This window comes from Amblyomma mixtum, chromosome 1 (assembly GCF_055824585.1).
Source record: "Amblyomma mixtum isolate Tamu chromosome 1, ASM5582458v1, whole genome shotgun sequence".
Taxonomy (NCBI): Eukaryota; Metazoa; Arthropoda; class Arachnida; order Ixodida; family Ixodidae; genus Amblyomma; species Amblyomma mixtum.
The window spans coordinates 50,551,824-50,566,503 of record NC_143012.1 but is presented as its reverse complement, the minus strand read 5'-3'; the positions used below and the strand labels follow the sequence as shown (position 1 = coordinate 50,566,503).

General features: G+C 49.0%; 1 protein-coding gene across 1 annotated transcript in view; it reads right to left on the bottom strand.

Annotated features, from left to right (window-relative positions):
- LOC149366304 (uncharacterized) overlaps positions 1–14,680 on the bottom strand; it is a 74,995-nt gene that overhangs the window by 36,718 nt on the left and 23,597 nt on the right. Inside the window, exon 4 of the mRNA XM_089570154.1 lies at positions 10,694–10,912. Within this exon, the coding sequence (XP_089426280.1) occupies positions 10,694–10,912 (219 nt within the window). The remainder of the gene's footprint in view (positions 1–10,693; positions 10,913–14,680) is intronic.

The following is a 14,680-nucleotide window of genomic DNA, read 5'->3' as shown; positions in this document are numbered from 1 at the left end:
CAGCTGTTTGGTGAACTGTACGCTGAGTTCACTAGTACGCGAACCCCCTTTCATTTGGTGGAGGTTGCGGTCGTCTGACGCCCTGGACGTTCGCAGCCGTCTTCTCCCGCCGCTCACAATGCCTAAGGACTCCGTGCCCAGTCCTGCCCCACCTTTCAGCACCAAACGTTTTTCCGATATTGTAACATTTATATCACTTACAAATGGTTGCTTGGGAAATACATAAGTTACGGTGGTTCTTGGAAGAAAAGTTTCATCCCATCACACGATTTTAGCTTCGTGCTTTCTCGACATAAGTAAGAAACAGCTAAACCAGAGAAGGGCACACAAAAATTACCGAAGACACTGCAAATTCAAAAGTGTGCTTGGCGAAAGCCTTGTGGTCAGCCCACCGCCATTTCCCCGAACTGCTTGGCGCGGAATCATTGGGCCGCTTCGGAGCCATGCGTCTCACTCTCTCGACAGAAACGAGACGTCTGGCCAATGAGCTGCGGTGCAGCTGCCACCGCAATCAGCATGCATTCCGTGATGATAACAGTGCTTTTAGGCGCTTGGGAGTCGTTGGTAGTGGTCACGATAAGAATGTGGAGAACATATAAAAGTGTCCCTCACCAGTTACACTCCCGTAGAAATCTCTTGAATTTGCAGAATACGGTGATCACGCTTCCCGTCCTCATCTCGAAAGCACTGATATTAAGCGGGATCTACGCACAAAGGAAACAAACAAGATTAATAATTCTCCGCAACAGGAGGTCAACGAGTAGGTGCGGTGCGGTATCAAAGGCCCACTTCGATCTAACCGATTTATACCGTACACTGTAAACAGAAAGAAGCAAAAAGGAAGCGGACTTAACTGTCCTCTGACGCACACCCTTTCATAGAAGGGTGTGCACCAGAACACAGGTTATTCCCTTTTGACTCCCGTATAGGTGTGTTGGTGTTTGGAGTGCATTTACTTGAATTGAGGCTAACAGCGACTGAATTCCCATATGGTGAGTTTGTAGAATTGGAAAATATTAAAAAGAAGGTGCTCCATGCAATACAAGCCATGCGGCAAAAAAGAGTCAGCAACATTATACTGAATATATATTTATGAGCATCTGTAGTGCTGCTAACGGCAAAACGCTTCGCTGACATTGATGACTAGCATCACAATCAGAGTCAGTCTTTATTTGCTAATACGTTTTGAAAGTACAGCATATCATACAGAAGGAGGTCCCGAAGTCAGAGACTGCAATGGGACCTCCTCATTAAATACATCTAGTAAAACATTTAACAGCATGCGACAGATAAGATGAATATATAAAACTGAATATATACGAATGGGATACAATTAAGGCAGACACATGGGAGAGACATAAAAGCAATACAAAATGACCAAAACACATATACAGTTGCACATAACTATACATACTCAATTATAACGGAGACCAGGAGGCAGTGCAAATTGCATGTAGGAAGAAATGCAAACAGATTAATCAAAATTAGGGCTCTTTGCTATGAATTGCTCGTTTAAAGCTTGATTGAAAGTTGAAAATTGATTGAGCGTTGATTGAAAGTTGAAAATTGAATGAGCGTTTTTTAGTCACATCTTTATAGTGTTCCAGACAGCAGGTTTGCCTCTAAGAGCGGAACGCGACAGCGTCTTGCAACGCTTCCAGAGTCCATAGAACCTCATCGCCCGTTCGATTGTACGCCTTGCTCGTCGGTAAATTGGTTTTTGAGGAAAGGAAATTATACGTCTCTCATATCTCGGTGGACACCTTAACCTCGCCTTTACGGGAAGAGAGGAAGATGGGAGTGAACGAAGACACCGTATTCACTAGACGCGCCTTTGTTCATTCCAAACCATCGAGCTGGTATGGCGGAGTGGTAACGTGCTCGTCTCGCATTCCGGAGACCTGGGCTCGATTCCCAAGCTCGGCCAATTTCCTACTCGGTTTTATTTATTTATCTGGTCTGACTAGACAGGTTAATTAAGCTAATTGGATAAGTAAGCAATTAACTGAACTAAGCTTCACTCCATTTCGACCAATTGAAAAGCGTGACATTTCTGTCGAGAAGTGCTGCTTACAACGATGAGGCAAAAGCTTCCGCGTTAATATCCGTAGCAACGCCATGGTTCAGCTGGTAGTGTAGCTGGTGGTGGTGCTAGTGGTTAGATTTGTGGTGATGCATCGGTTATCCAATCCAATCTAATCGAATCCAATCCAATATACTAGTATGCTAATATGGTAGCTACCGGCCTCGCTACGCGACGGGCTGAAAGTGCAAGTAGTATTGCTTTCGCAATAATAAATATAGGCGAGACTGGGTATCGATGCAGTGGCGGCTCCAGGAGTTCAGCTTCGCTGGACACTGCACGAGAGCACTATGCTATTTTTGAAGCGAAAAGCTTCACTAGGCTTGTCAACACCGCGCTTCGCGTGAGCCGGAGGCCAGATTTGCCACTTCTGCGCATGCGCGAAACCGAGCGACTTCACGAGCAGCGCGGGTGGCCGCCGACTCTGTATTAAAAAAATGAATGAAAATAAGCACTGAAGCGAGAATAAAAAAAGAAATGAAAGAAATAAAATATCTGAAATAAAAAATAAATAATAGACAAACAGTGCGCCAGGAAACTCTCATATCTCGGTGGACACCCGAACCCCGCCGTAACGGAAGGAAAATGAAAAGAAAATTGGTTTTAAGGAAAGGAAACGCCTGTCTCTCGTATCTTGGTGTACACCAGAAAGGAATGGACAAAGCCACCTTCTAAGACAGCACCGTAGTGACTACACGCGCATTTCCTCCTCCGCCTCTGCACAGGCAGTGTGTGGACGGCGGAACGCCTCCACCGTTATCGTGGTGCTCCCAGTGCATTGTGCGCGAACTGCGACAGCCATGACGTCAAACCAAGCGTAACTGAACCTTTTTGTATGTATATCCAGGCTTACCCACAGCTAAGCCACTGCCATTTTTGTAAACATGGTGTTTATTACAGTGATGATGTGCATAAAATATGAAAAACAGTAGGAAAACAGTGACGAGTAATGAAGAAGATGCACAACACGACACAACTAAGCAGCCAAGCACGAGAAAACAGGCAATGTGGGGCACATAGCACATAACTAATATATATAATACGACACACCTAAGCCAAACAAAAAATCCCTGAAAAATGGCAACGAAGCACACAGCCCTATCGATTAGTGCCACTCTGGTTCGAAATCGGTCTGGGTATAAACATCTTTCTTTAAGCCTCCGCCTTGGCTCAGTGTTTATTGCACTCGCCCGCTGACCAGAAAGACGCGTGCTCGGTCTTCGCTCTCGCGCCAGAATTTCGATGGAGCCGAATTTCTTGAGACCCGTGTACTGTGCGATGTCAGTGCACGTTAAAGAGCCCCATGTGTTCGAAATTTCCGGAGCCCTTCCCGTCTATTCAGTTAAACTGCGTTAACACTCTACCACCCTTTTTTCGGCATGTCAGTCTCACAGCCAGCGGGATAATATTCGTAGCGTATTTCTTTCGTGGTTACTCTGGATCACATGCGCAGCTTCTGCTCTTGATATTGGAACGACGAAGCGGGTCGTAAGCACACTGGAGGACCGGAACAACAAAGCGGGCGCCAGACACAGGCCAAACGGTCGAGGCCGGGCTCACGAGCGAGTCTCTGCGAGCTTCCCCCTCTTTGCCGTTGATCGGCATCCCGCTGGTTGAGGATGAGGTTAAGTGGAAAATCAAGGGTAGCACAAATAAGACACATTACGATATTTCTTTAATCATCAGCAAGTGGCACTGGAAGGGGCTCTTCCGTAGTTAAGAAAATGCCGTCGTCATTTCTTAGAAACTCATGCAACCTCATGGAACACATATCTTCTTACATATATTTCGACACAAGCATGGCATTATTTCACAACTTCACAGCGGTTATCGCAAATCTCCAAAATAACGACTTAACTAATCTGCTAGACTGGTTGCTTTTTTTGAATTTATTGATTACTGAAGCCAAATATATGTATTTTTTTAGCAAAACAGTTCTTATAGAGAGCTCATGCGCCATGACCTTTAACAAGCAGACACCAGAACAGCTAGCAAGGACCACGCGCGGCAAAGCCCGAGCCATGGAGCACTGGTTGTGATAGGAAAACTAAGAATTACAAAATAAAGAAGCAAACAATAATTAATTGTTAACACAATAAGCAAAGAATTCAAAGCATAATCAATACAAGGAAAACTCATGAAACATTTCACGAAACACAAAGCCAAAGAGTGGCACCCATGCAGCTTGTCGCTGAAAATTTTGTAGTGAGTAGTGACATTGCTTAACTTATTCGTTGCGTAATTATTTCTTGATTCTAGAGGGGCATTCGATATGGCTGTTTCACATTCTAGTGTGCTGTTCAAATTGCACTACATAGGTATTCCTCATCTTGGATGTCATCCTACGTGCGGAAGTGTGAAGGGTTCGTAGATTTAGAATGCCGTCATCGCGATTCCTTCCAGTCAATTCCGAAGTACCGAAAAAAAGTGTCCTTTGATCTTTTTTATTATGAAATGATTATTAACCACTGTTTTGTTCAAAGCGTACCTATATGCCTTTCCTCAGGCGACTGCAGACTCTTAATGGCTATGGCCAATTGCAAGGGTCAAGAAACATCAACGTTGACTGAGGATAAATAGAAGCCGGCCTTTACTGGAGACACTGGAAGATACCTATACTGCGTACAAAGCTACCATACTACTTCATAAATACTGCAGTGAAATTCCTTTAAGAAAGGATATCATTCAATAAGGCGCAATCTCGCTAGTCCTTTTCACCGCCTGTTTGAAGCACGTATTCAGATGCCTGGATTGGGAACACATGGGGATACAAGTTAAAGGAGAAGACCTTAGTCTTTTTCTTTAAACTTGGCTAGAGAAATGTTCAGAATATAACCAAGCTCTTAATATAGCCTTCATATATTACCAGAAAGCGTTTGACTAAGGCGAAACCTGAGCAGGCATACAGACTTTGCGGAATAAGGGTATAGAAGAGCCTTAAGCCTGGCCCGCATGGAGCGTTTTTTACCCGCGAAATCGCGTCGCACGCCACACGCCCGCGCCGGCGTCGACGAATTCACTCCCGCATGGTCAGCAGCCGAGCGCCGCGCGCTACGGGCGCGTTACGGGATACGTTGACAAGATGGCTGCGCCCTGCTCGCCTACTTCGGAATAAATACATGCCACCGCTGGATTCTTTGACGCGATAGCTCGCTCAAATAGTAGCGGTTCACTTTTACTTCGCACAGCTCGCCCACGCGTAGAGGTATAAGCGATAACTAGCCCTTATTTTTCAGATAATTTGGCGATTTGCAAGCTCTTAGGCCTAACTAAATACAGTGTGTTTACCTCGTAATAACGACACCTGGTGAAGCAGTTGTCTAGCTTTTAGTCACTTGCTACATTTTCATGTATTTGCATTTTTTCTTCTTGGAACGAAAAAAGGCTCGCAATGCACCCATCGTAGTTACCAGTAATTACGGATAAAAAATTTCTTCAACACACCGTTGATGTGCTTTCGCGTCTTGTCACTAGATGGCGCTACCGTTTACGCGTGCCCCGATATCCTGAGGGACGGCGCTTCCAGCTAACAGCGACTCCTCCGAAAGACAACACGCTGCTCAGCCGTTTCGGCCCAGAAACCCGAAGCTCAAGCCTCGGTACTATAGTGAACTAGAACTCGGTACTCTGGGAGCGCCAAACGCCCGTCTTTCCGGGAAGCACGACGCAGTTTTGGTGGTCAAGCTACAGTGCCAGACAGAGCTCGCGAGCGCGTCTCTCTCGGCCGGCGTGGCTCCGTCCAGAGTCACGTGACACCCGCTCCGGCTCTCATTGGGCCTCTTTCGCTGCCCTCTCCCGGCGTCTGCGCGGCGTCGACGTTTTTTTCTGTTTCGACAGAACCCGACGATTTGGCAAAAACGTCCTCTCCGGCGGCAAAAAAACGCTCCATGCGGGCCACGCTTTATGCTGCGTAGCTACCATAGCAGTCAATAAAGTCAGCAGTAAAACTTCAAGAAGAATGGTGCCAGGCAAGTAGACACGATCTCGCCTCTGCTATCTACCGCTTGTTCACAGCTGGTATTCGCAGCCCTGTATTGGGAACAGTTGGGGATATGAGTTGATGGAGAACACCTTAGTTATCTGCAATTCGCTGATGGCATTGCCTTGCTAAGTCACTGAGGAGATGAACTGCCAATAATGATCAGTGAGTTAGACAGGGAGAGCAGAACGGTGGGTCTGAGCAAGTGGTGTGCTTTTAACATACTGAAACCGAGTGAACTTGCGAAAGCATATGTTTGGCATGGTTGGCGCATGATTTTGCTTTGCTGGGCCGTCGGCACATCTGGCGACAATATTAGTTCGACAGTAAAATTGTTTGATGAAGCGAGGTGCAAGAAATGGTACGGAAGTACTTTTACATAAAGCAGGTAGTTTCCGTAGGTTCGGATAACGAAACTGAAATAACCAGAAGAGTAAAAATATAGAATGTAGAGCATAGACTATACAGTAAAATATAGCGTAAAAATATTTTTTCGGCAGTAGTTCTCTCGTATCTTTGTATGTCCTTTTGAATTTTATTGTTTTCACATTCGTTCCGAGAGTTAGGGCGGTTTTATTGTTTTTGTTTTTATGTTTCTTGGTTTTAGCGATTTTGTGCGAAATCTCTAATTTACCCTGGCCTGCTTATACGCAGGTCTGTTTTAGCCATTATCATGGCTTTTGCACGCTTCGTTCACCTTCACAGTTGCGTTTTCGCTATTTTTTCTGCTCAACTTTCATATTTTGCTTATGGTTTACATCATATGTATTCATATTTCATGATTTATTCACCTGTGAATTCCAGCCTTCTCACTTTTAGTCACGTCTGTGGCTTTTTGTAGCTCATGGCTTTTTGGGCTCTGGTATCACGCACTGACGCGACTGCAACTGTAGGCGGCACCAGCGGCGCTACTAAATGAGAATGGAAGATAAAATCCAGTATAAATATGTCCTTGCCGAAAAAAAAAAGCAAGTCTAGCGTTTGTCCTGTGTGGATTCCTTCAGTGTGCGTCTCGCTTGTGTGCTAGCCACTATGTCGGATTACAGCAACCAACTAGCCCAGTTTTTAAAAGCCTTGGGAGTAAAAACGAGATGGGGAGCATTTGGCAGGTTTTCTCAGATCGCGAACGGCACTTTATCTGTATCGCTGAAGTGAAAAGTGTATAACAGCTGTGCCTTACGGGTACGCACCTATGAGGCAGACAAGTGGAGGTTAAGAAAAATGATTAAACTATAAAAAGGAGAATGATGGGGGTGATTTTGACATAAATGGGGCAAAGCGTTTAGGAAACAAACGCGGATTAATGGAATCATAGTCAAAATCAAGACGAAGAAATGGGCAGGATATTTAATGAAAAAGCAAGGTAACCAACGGGCGTGAAGGGTAACAGACTGCATTCCAAGAGAAGGGAAGCATAGCCCCGAGGTGCCAGAAAGGTTGGCGGGAGGTCGGGATTAAGAACTTGGCGCGGATAAGTAGGTCGCGGCCGATAGAAGGCAACGATAAGTGGAGAGATATGGGAGAGGCATTTGTCCTGTAGTAGGGGTAGTTTAGCTGATGATGATGAATTGGCGCAAAACAACATTGTCAGAGTACTTGTATCAGTGCAGCGCTAGTGCGAATTCTGAAAGGGAAGTTTCATTCAATGGTTACGGTATCTCTGATGGCTCTACTTTTTCGTGTCGAGTCTGATGGTTTGCATTAATGCGGAATCATTGTGTGCCTCATGCGATGGAAGCCCTATCAGCGAAAGTTGTCCGCAGAAGTCCGCAAAATGTGTCCACATGAAGTGGTACCTCCCACGTGTCCTCATTCGGAAAAATAAAAAATTCGCCGGGATTAGGGGTCGAACCAGGACCCTATAAGTGCCAGGAGAGCACACGATGAATATGAAAGGAAGGGTATTTTGTTTTCCTTTATTGCATGGAAACCAAATCTGCTGAACTACCAAATGCTTTACGTAAGCACATACTAATCCGCGATATCAACACACTTCCTCATGTCTTCGTACACTACACTCCACAAACGCATAAAATTGCGGGATACATACACATGCGTCACACACACATATATATATGCCCATACACATAGTCGTTGGTTCCGGCGTGTTAGATGAGCACGGAATGCACGCGTTGTTGTGTGTATGATGAGAACTCTCCCGCCAAAACGTGTTAGACAAAATGCGTTTGCAATCTGTACTGATGTGAGACAAGGTTGACTTGCCAAAAAAAAAAAGCGTTCAACACTGCTGAACCGATACGATAAGATAGGAAAATTTCCAACAGAAATGTCCAACAGAAAGAGGGTAGCCAGAGGGCTACCCGCCTAGATAACGGCTGAAAGGTCTTGACTCTCGGCGGCGGTTTCGGCCAATCGGACGAGTTGTAACTGAGTCGCCGGGTCTGAGCTCAGTAGTAAGGTTTCCCATTGGTGTTTTGTGTTTATACCTCGTCCCTCCCGGGGGGCATGAGGACATTCCCACAGTATGTGGTCCAAGGTGGCCCCAAGTTCGCAGTTTGCGCATTTGTCTGAAAATTGCCCTGGGTACATAAGACTCCAGAGGGCCGGGTTTGGAAAGGTGTAAGTTTGTAACCGGCGCCAGTTGATGGCTTGGTATCTGAACAAGGATGTATCCGCTGGAGGAAGTCTAGCTCGTTGCAAACGATAGTGCTGTGTAATTTCTCTGTAGGTCACCATGCGATCCCTGTCCGTAAAGACCACCTCGCTCGGGTCCGCCCGGAAAGAAAAGCCTCGGGTGAACTCGTGGGCCGTTTCATCACCAGGCAGGGATGCATGTGCTGGTGTACAGGCTAGTGTAATTTTCCTGTCTATTACATGACGGCTTAGAATTGTATTCGTTAGGGGGGAGACCCGGCCCCTGCTGAAATTTAGTACGGCAACTTTGGAGTCACTGATGTTGTACCTCGCTTTTGTGCCTACACAAACCAGTGCTATGGCAGCTTCGTCTGCAGTCTATGTCGAGCGGCAGCTGTGGTGTTTTATTACCTTACCCCAGCGGGAGCTTCGGCTGTGGGTAACCTGGCCTTGCATCGAACACAAGCAGCGCTCCGTTGAATGCATCGAAGTGCACCGGCAGACTATGCAGAACACACTTTCACGCCCTGCGCATGCGACGCCAGCCGACGCTTTCGCTTGGTCAAGGTGTGTGACATCACGGAGCGAGTACGCAGCACACCTGAGATGCCTCTTTTCGTCTTCTCCACAACGCGGGGACGCACATGTGCCACAGCCCTCCGCAGCGGCTCGCGCATGCGCTGTATGGCACCTACCTTCCTCCTCTCCGCGGTGGTGCGCGCATCTGCTGGGATGCCGCTCCCCTCCTCCTCTCTTCGGCGCGCGTAGTGTACGTGACTAGAAACACGTGTGGCTCTTTAGATGTAAAAAAAAAAATTGGCGGGGGCTTAGCTTTGGTTAAGCCTGGTAAGTTGCGAAAGCAAAAGCGCAGCGCCTCCAACTGAAGGAACGCAGTGCGCCGCGTCTACAGGTCAAAATCGTGGTTTGAGCTAATAGTATATCTTCAAAATTTTACCAGCGCTGCGATGAGGAACAAGAACAGAGAAGAACAGAGAACAAGCGCTTGTCTTTGTCCTTCCTTCTCTGTTCTTGTTCCTCGTCGCGGCGCTGGTGAAATTTTGAGGGTCTACAGGTCTCGCGTGGCTACCGGCCGCCGCTGCGCGACGACTCAAATCTTCTTAGGTAATTTTTTTATATTTTGTTTTTGCTGTTGTTGCGACTGAGAGAAAGAAAACAACCTACAGCTGGTATGACGTCACGGCGGCAGTAGAGCCACAGGTGCGCAGCGCTGCAAACACACACCATAACTGAATCAAGGCTCTCTGTAGGAGCGAGTTGGTCGCCCGTAATCTACAGCTGGTATGACGTCACAGGGGCAGTAGCACCACAGGTGCGCGGCGCGGCGTAACTGCAGCCGGGCTATCTGAAGGAGCGAGTTGGGCGCCCATATTCACTGCGCTAAAGGTCAAACGTGACTGCGGCCGCGTCACTCGAAGAGTTGAAATTGCGAGTAGTATTGCTTTCGCAATAAAAAGAGGTCTTATGCTGAAAGTCACCGGAGGGCGGTCATGATAGGAGCAGAGCTCTCCCTCTAAAAATTTGCTGACGTTCGAATGCAAACGCTTTCGGTTTTCTCCAAACTGACGACTGCACTACTCTCCAATTTTTTGAGATCCAGCTGTGTACGAAGGTCACTGGCAATCACTGCAATCCCCGTTACATGGTCACGTAATAGGTGGGGGGGACAGGGACTGGGGTATCTGTTACAGCCGGCGTCGTCGCGTCGGCGCACGCGGTAGATGCGACGCGCGTGCTCTTTCACTGCTCCTTCTAATATCTTTCAACTCTCCTATATCTGCCCGTGGCAGCGGTCGTGGCGAGCCAGTCGGCAGGCCCGTGCAATTTCCTTTTCTTTGTTCTTTCAATGGCAACAACAACATCAAAACGAAAAGGCGCGTGACCCTTGCACGCATTCACACATGTTCGATGCTCGAATACAGCCATGGCCTGGCATATGGCCTACACATGCGCTGCCGACCGGCCACATCGGTCGGCGTTTTCGACTGCGGATGCTTTAAATGCACACGGGCGCTTACGTCTTTGTTGGAAAGGAGACAATTTTCCCAAAGAGTGTCAATCATGGCCCTGGTGGGTTGGCCGTTTTTGTTGTCAAATCCGTTCCATACGACCCAGTGTACCTCCAGGTTCAACGCATCGTGGTACTCTTTTTGGCGGCCAAGATTTATAAATCTTTGCGTAGACGCCACAGAGCGTTTCGGTCTGTCGTCCTGGAGGTCCATGTCGTCGATGCGTCCCTGTGCGAGAGTAATGCGGGAAATTAGCAAATAAACGGCATTCTCTTACAGAGAGTGATATGCTATAGATAATATTTCTGCGTAGACGACGTCGAGTGAAGGCTTCGTTGGGGATTGCAGCCAAAAACTGCTGCAGTCATGTGCTGAGAGATAAGACTGCTTTGTCCGAGCGAGTGCGCGGTCCCACGGACGCATCCTTTATAGACCTTTGCATGAGAGAGACAGGGAAACAACTTTATTACCATAGAATGGCGAGATTTAGGGCAAGTGGGCTTGGTGTGGCCCCTAGGTGGGGCCATGAGCCGAGTGCCAGTTGGATGCTCTTGTCTGGCCTTCCGAGGAGTTCGTTCCATCCCTCTGCGGAGAGAGCCGGCAGTAAGCCTAGAGGGGGCGGATATACCGCGCAACCTCACAGGATGTGCGTCTGGGTGGCGATTTTTCCCTGGTTACAATTTTGGCAGACGGGGTCGTAGTCCCCGTCTGTGATGAGTGAAAGTCTAGAATGGCTAAGGATAGAGAGTGTCTGCAATATGCGTAGCAACGTGGCTTGCGCTCGATTTAAGTCGGCGTGGGAGGCGGGAACTGGCGTCTCATCTCTCTGTGGAGGTTGGTGAATTCGGCAAAGGTCGGGGAGCATCGGAAAGAGCGTCTGCCTCCGTGGGGCCGGCCGACCAGAGTATCTGGTCTCGCTTGGTGGTGGTGGAAAACATTTATGTACTATCAGCGTCAATTGAAACGCGAACAAGCCAATTGAAACGCGAACAGCACAACTCGCAGATATTATACTAGGGAGGCAAGATACATGAGCAGTTGATTTTCCCATCGAAGCCGAAAAGACCGCTCTTCTGAAATGTTAAGAGCCCACGCCTGTATTTCACCACCAGCACCTAATATGCTTGATTTTTTGTGCTCGCGTTTCAGGAGTTTTTTTCGCATTTCATTTGACGCTGATAGTACAGGTATAATACAGGAGGTTATGCATGAGCTGACCCAGAGGGGGCCAGCCCTTACAAATTCTAGGTGGAGGTCCCTAGTTCGGGACCCCAGTGGCATTGGCCGCCGCCCAGGCTCGCGCGACCAAGTTCCGTTGGGCCTGCAGGTCAGAGCAGCCGAGCAGGGTCGCCTCCCTGTCCTCCCGGGTTGGGTTGGGGTGACGGGGGATAGCAGGGTTGCAGGGGCAGGCCCACACCATGTGGTAGATGTCCGAAGACTTCTCCGCACAGTGCGGACAGCTGCCCGAGAAAGAAGGGTCGAAGTGTTTCAAAGCTGCCGGGCCCAGCAAAGTATTAGTATACAGGCGGAGCAGAAGCCGCCCCTTCGCCTTTGAAAGACCTTTACACGGGCGGGGATAAAGACCATGGCCAGATTGATAGAGCAAAACGATGTCTTTGAAGGTGTAAGCTGGAATAAATTCGAGTTCCTGATCGTCAGGGTCGGAGAGAAATGTCCGGTGAGAGAGCGCGCGGGCGGCGGCGTCAGCTGCCTCATTTCCTCAAGGCCCATGTGAGCGGGAGCTCAAACGATACGCCGGTGCGCGGGGTCACCGGTGTAGACGCTGTTTTGAAGAATGCGGTAATCTAGATACGGTACCCAGCCCTGCTCGACGTTCCGACATGCCCTTCGCGAGTCGGAAATAATTGTTTTTGAATTGGAATCAGATGCAGCCAACGCAATGGCGACCTTATCTGCGTGTGTTATGTCACGGGCTCGGAAAGTAAGGCCGTTCACTGTTTTGGATTGGTGGACGACTGCGGCTGTGTACCATCCCCCATGGTGGGGGCCTGAGGCATCCACGTAGAATACGTAGGGTTTCGATCCATAGTGGCGGGCCAGGGTTTCCGTCCGCGCCAGGCGCCGGCCATTATGGTCCTCACGGTTCATGTTCGCGGGAAGAGGGAGCACGTGGAGGGCGCATCTCCACTGGGATGGAATGCGTACGCACTCTTCCATGAGAGTGGTATGTTGGATGTGTAGTCGGGCAAGGAGGCGGCGACCCGACGATGTCTTCGAGAGGCGTGTGTATTGGTTAGTCAAGTGGGCTTCCCGGAGCTCCCGAAATGTGTTCACCATGCCCAGCCCCAGGAGGCGCTTGTTGGAGGTGGTGACGGGGAGGCCTAGAGCCCGCTTAATAATTTTGCGGAGGATTACTTCGAGTGAATCCTTGTCTTGCTTCCGCAGGTGGAGGTATGGAGTCGAATATAGAATTCGACTGGTTACAAATGCATGCGCCAGCCGCAAGGCGTCCTTACATCGTAACCCCCCGCGCTTGTTAGAAACACGGTGGACCAAGCGACCCACTTGGTCCCCCACCTGACGGAGTTTGGCCAATGTTGTTTCTGACCGTCTGTCTTGATGTAGAAAGAGCCCCAGTACCCGGACTTCAATATTTTCGGCGATTGGACCTGTCTCGAGAGACAATGAAATTTTGGCTGTGCACTTTGGTGAGGGGCGTATGTGCACAAATTCAGACTTTTGGGTGGAGCATTGGAGGCCGCAGCGGCGAGCATAACGGTCCACTATGGTCGCCGCCTCCTGCAGGTTAGCCTCAATGTCTGCAAGGGAACCCTGCGTGGCCCACAGGGTGATATCATCAGCATACAGCGCATGCTGCACACCGGCGACAGCGCCCAGCTGGGCCGGTAGGCGCACCATGGCCAAATTGAATAAGAGGGCAGAAAGCGCCGCACCCTAGGGTGTACCCCTGATTCCTAAATGTAAAGGGCCATGTTCTCTATACTGCATCCGTATGTAAGATTGTCTGTCGGTTAAAAATTGCCGAATGTATTGAAAGGCATTTCTGCCGCAGTTAGTTTCAGAGAGGTGGGTGAGAATGATCTCGTGGGTAACGTTGTCGAATGCACCCTTCAAATCCAAGGCGAGTACGACCATGTCATTGTGAGGGCATTCCACGGGGTCGAGGACAGCCCGACTGAGTTGTAGCAGGACATCTTGTGCAGATCTGTGTGGGCGAAACCCGAACATGGTGTCTGCGAAAAGGTGTTTGGATTCCATGAACGCCTCGGCGAGCGCGGCTTCGGCCGCATATCTGTTTTTTCAGCAGCGTCCGCTCCGGCGGATGCAGTTGTGGCTGCGAAGCGCGTCTTTTCTTTCCTGTTTCTCTTTCCTCTGATATTTTAACTCTCCTCTATCTGCACGTGGCAGCGGTGGTGGCTTGGCTCGAGCCGGTAGGCAGGCCCGTGCAATTTCCTTTTCATCCTTCTCTCAGTCACAACAACAACAACAACGGCCGGCCACTCGGTTGGTTAGTCCTCGGGCTAGTCGGTTGACACCTTCGTTTGCAGAGCTTGGTTTGGTTTGGTTTGGTTTGGTTTATAGGGTTTAACGTCCCAAAGCGACTAAGGCTATGAGAGACGCCGTAGTGGAGGGCTCCGGACATTTCGACCACTTGGGGTTCTTTAACGTGCACTGACATCGCACAGTACACGGGCCTCTAGAATTTCTCCCCCAAAGAAATTCTAGCCGCCGCAGCCGGGATCGAACCCGCGTCTTTTTGGGTCAGTAGCCGAGCACCATAACCGCTGAGCCACCGCGGCGGCGCAGAGCTTCCGCGTAGGCAGGTACCCTGGCCAGGTTGATCTTAAGGTCAGGATGCAGCTGCAAAGGACGCCTGCAGCTGGGTGGCAGATAAAACCTGCCGAGCAATTTTGGATCGCTCTTTCGGAGTAGCTTAGGACTGTGCGCGTACATGAGTCAATGATGGCTAGCGCGATGGTGTCCTCTCGTCCGCCCTCTCGTCCGCCGACCGCC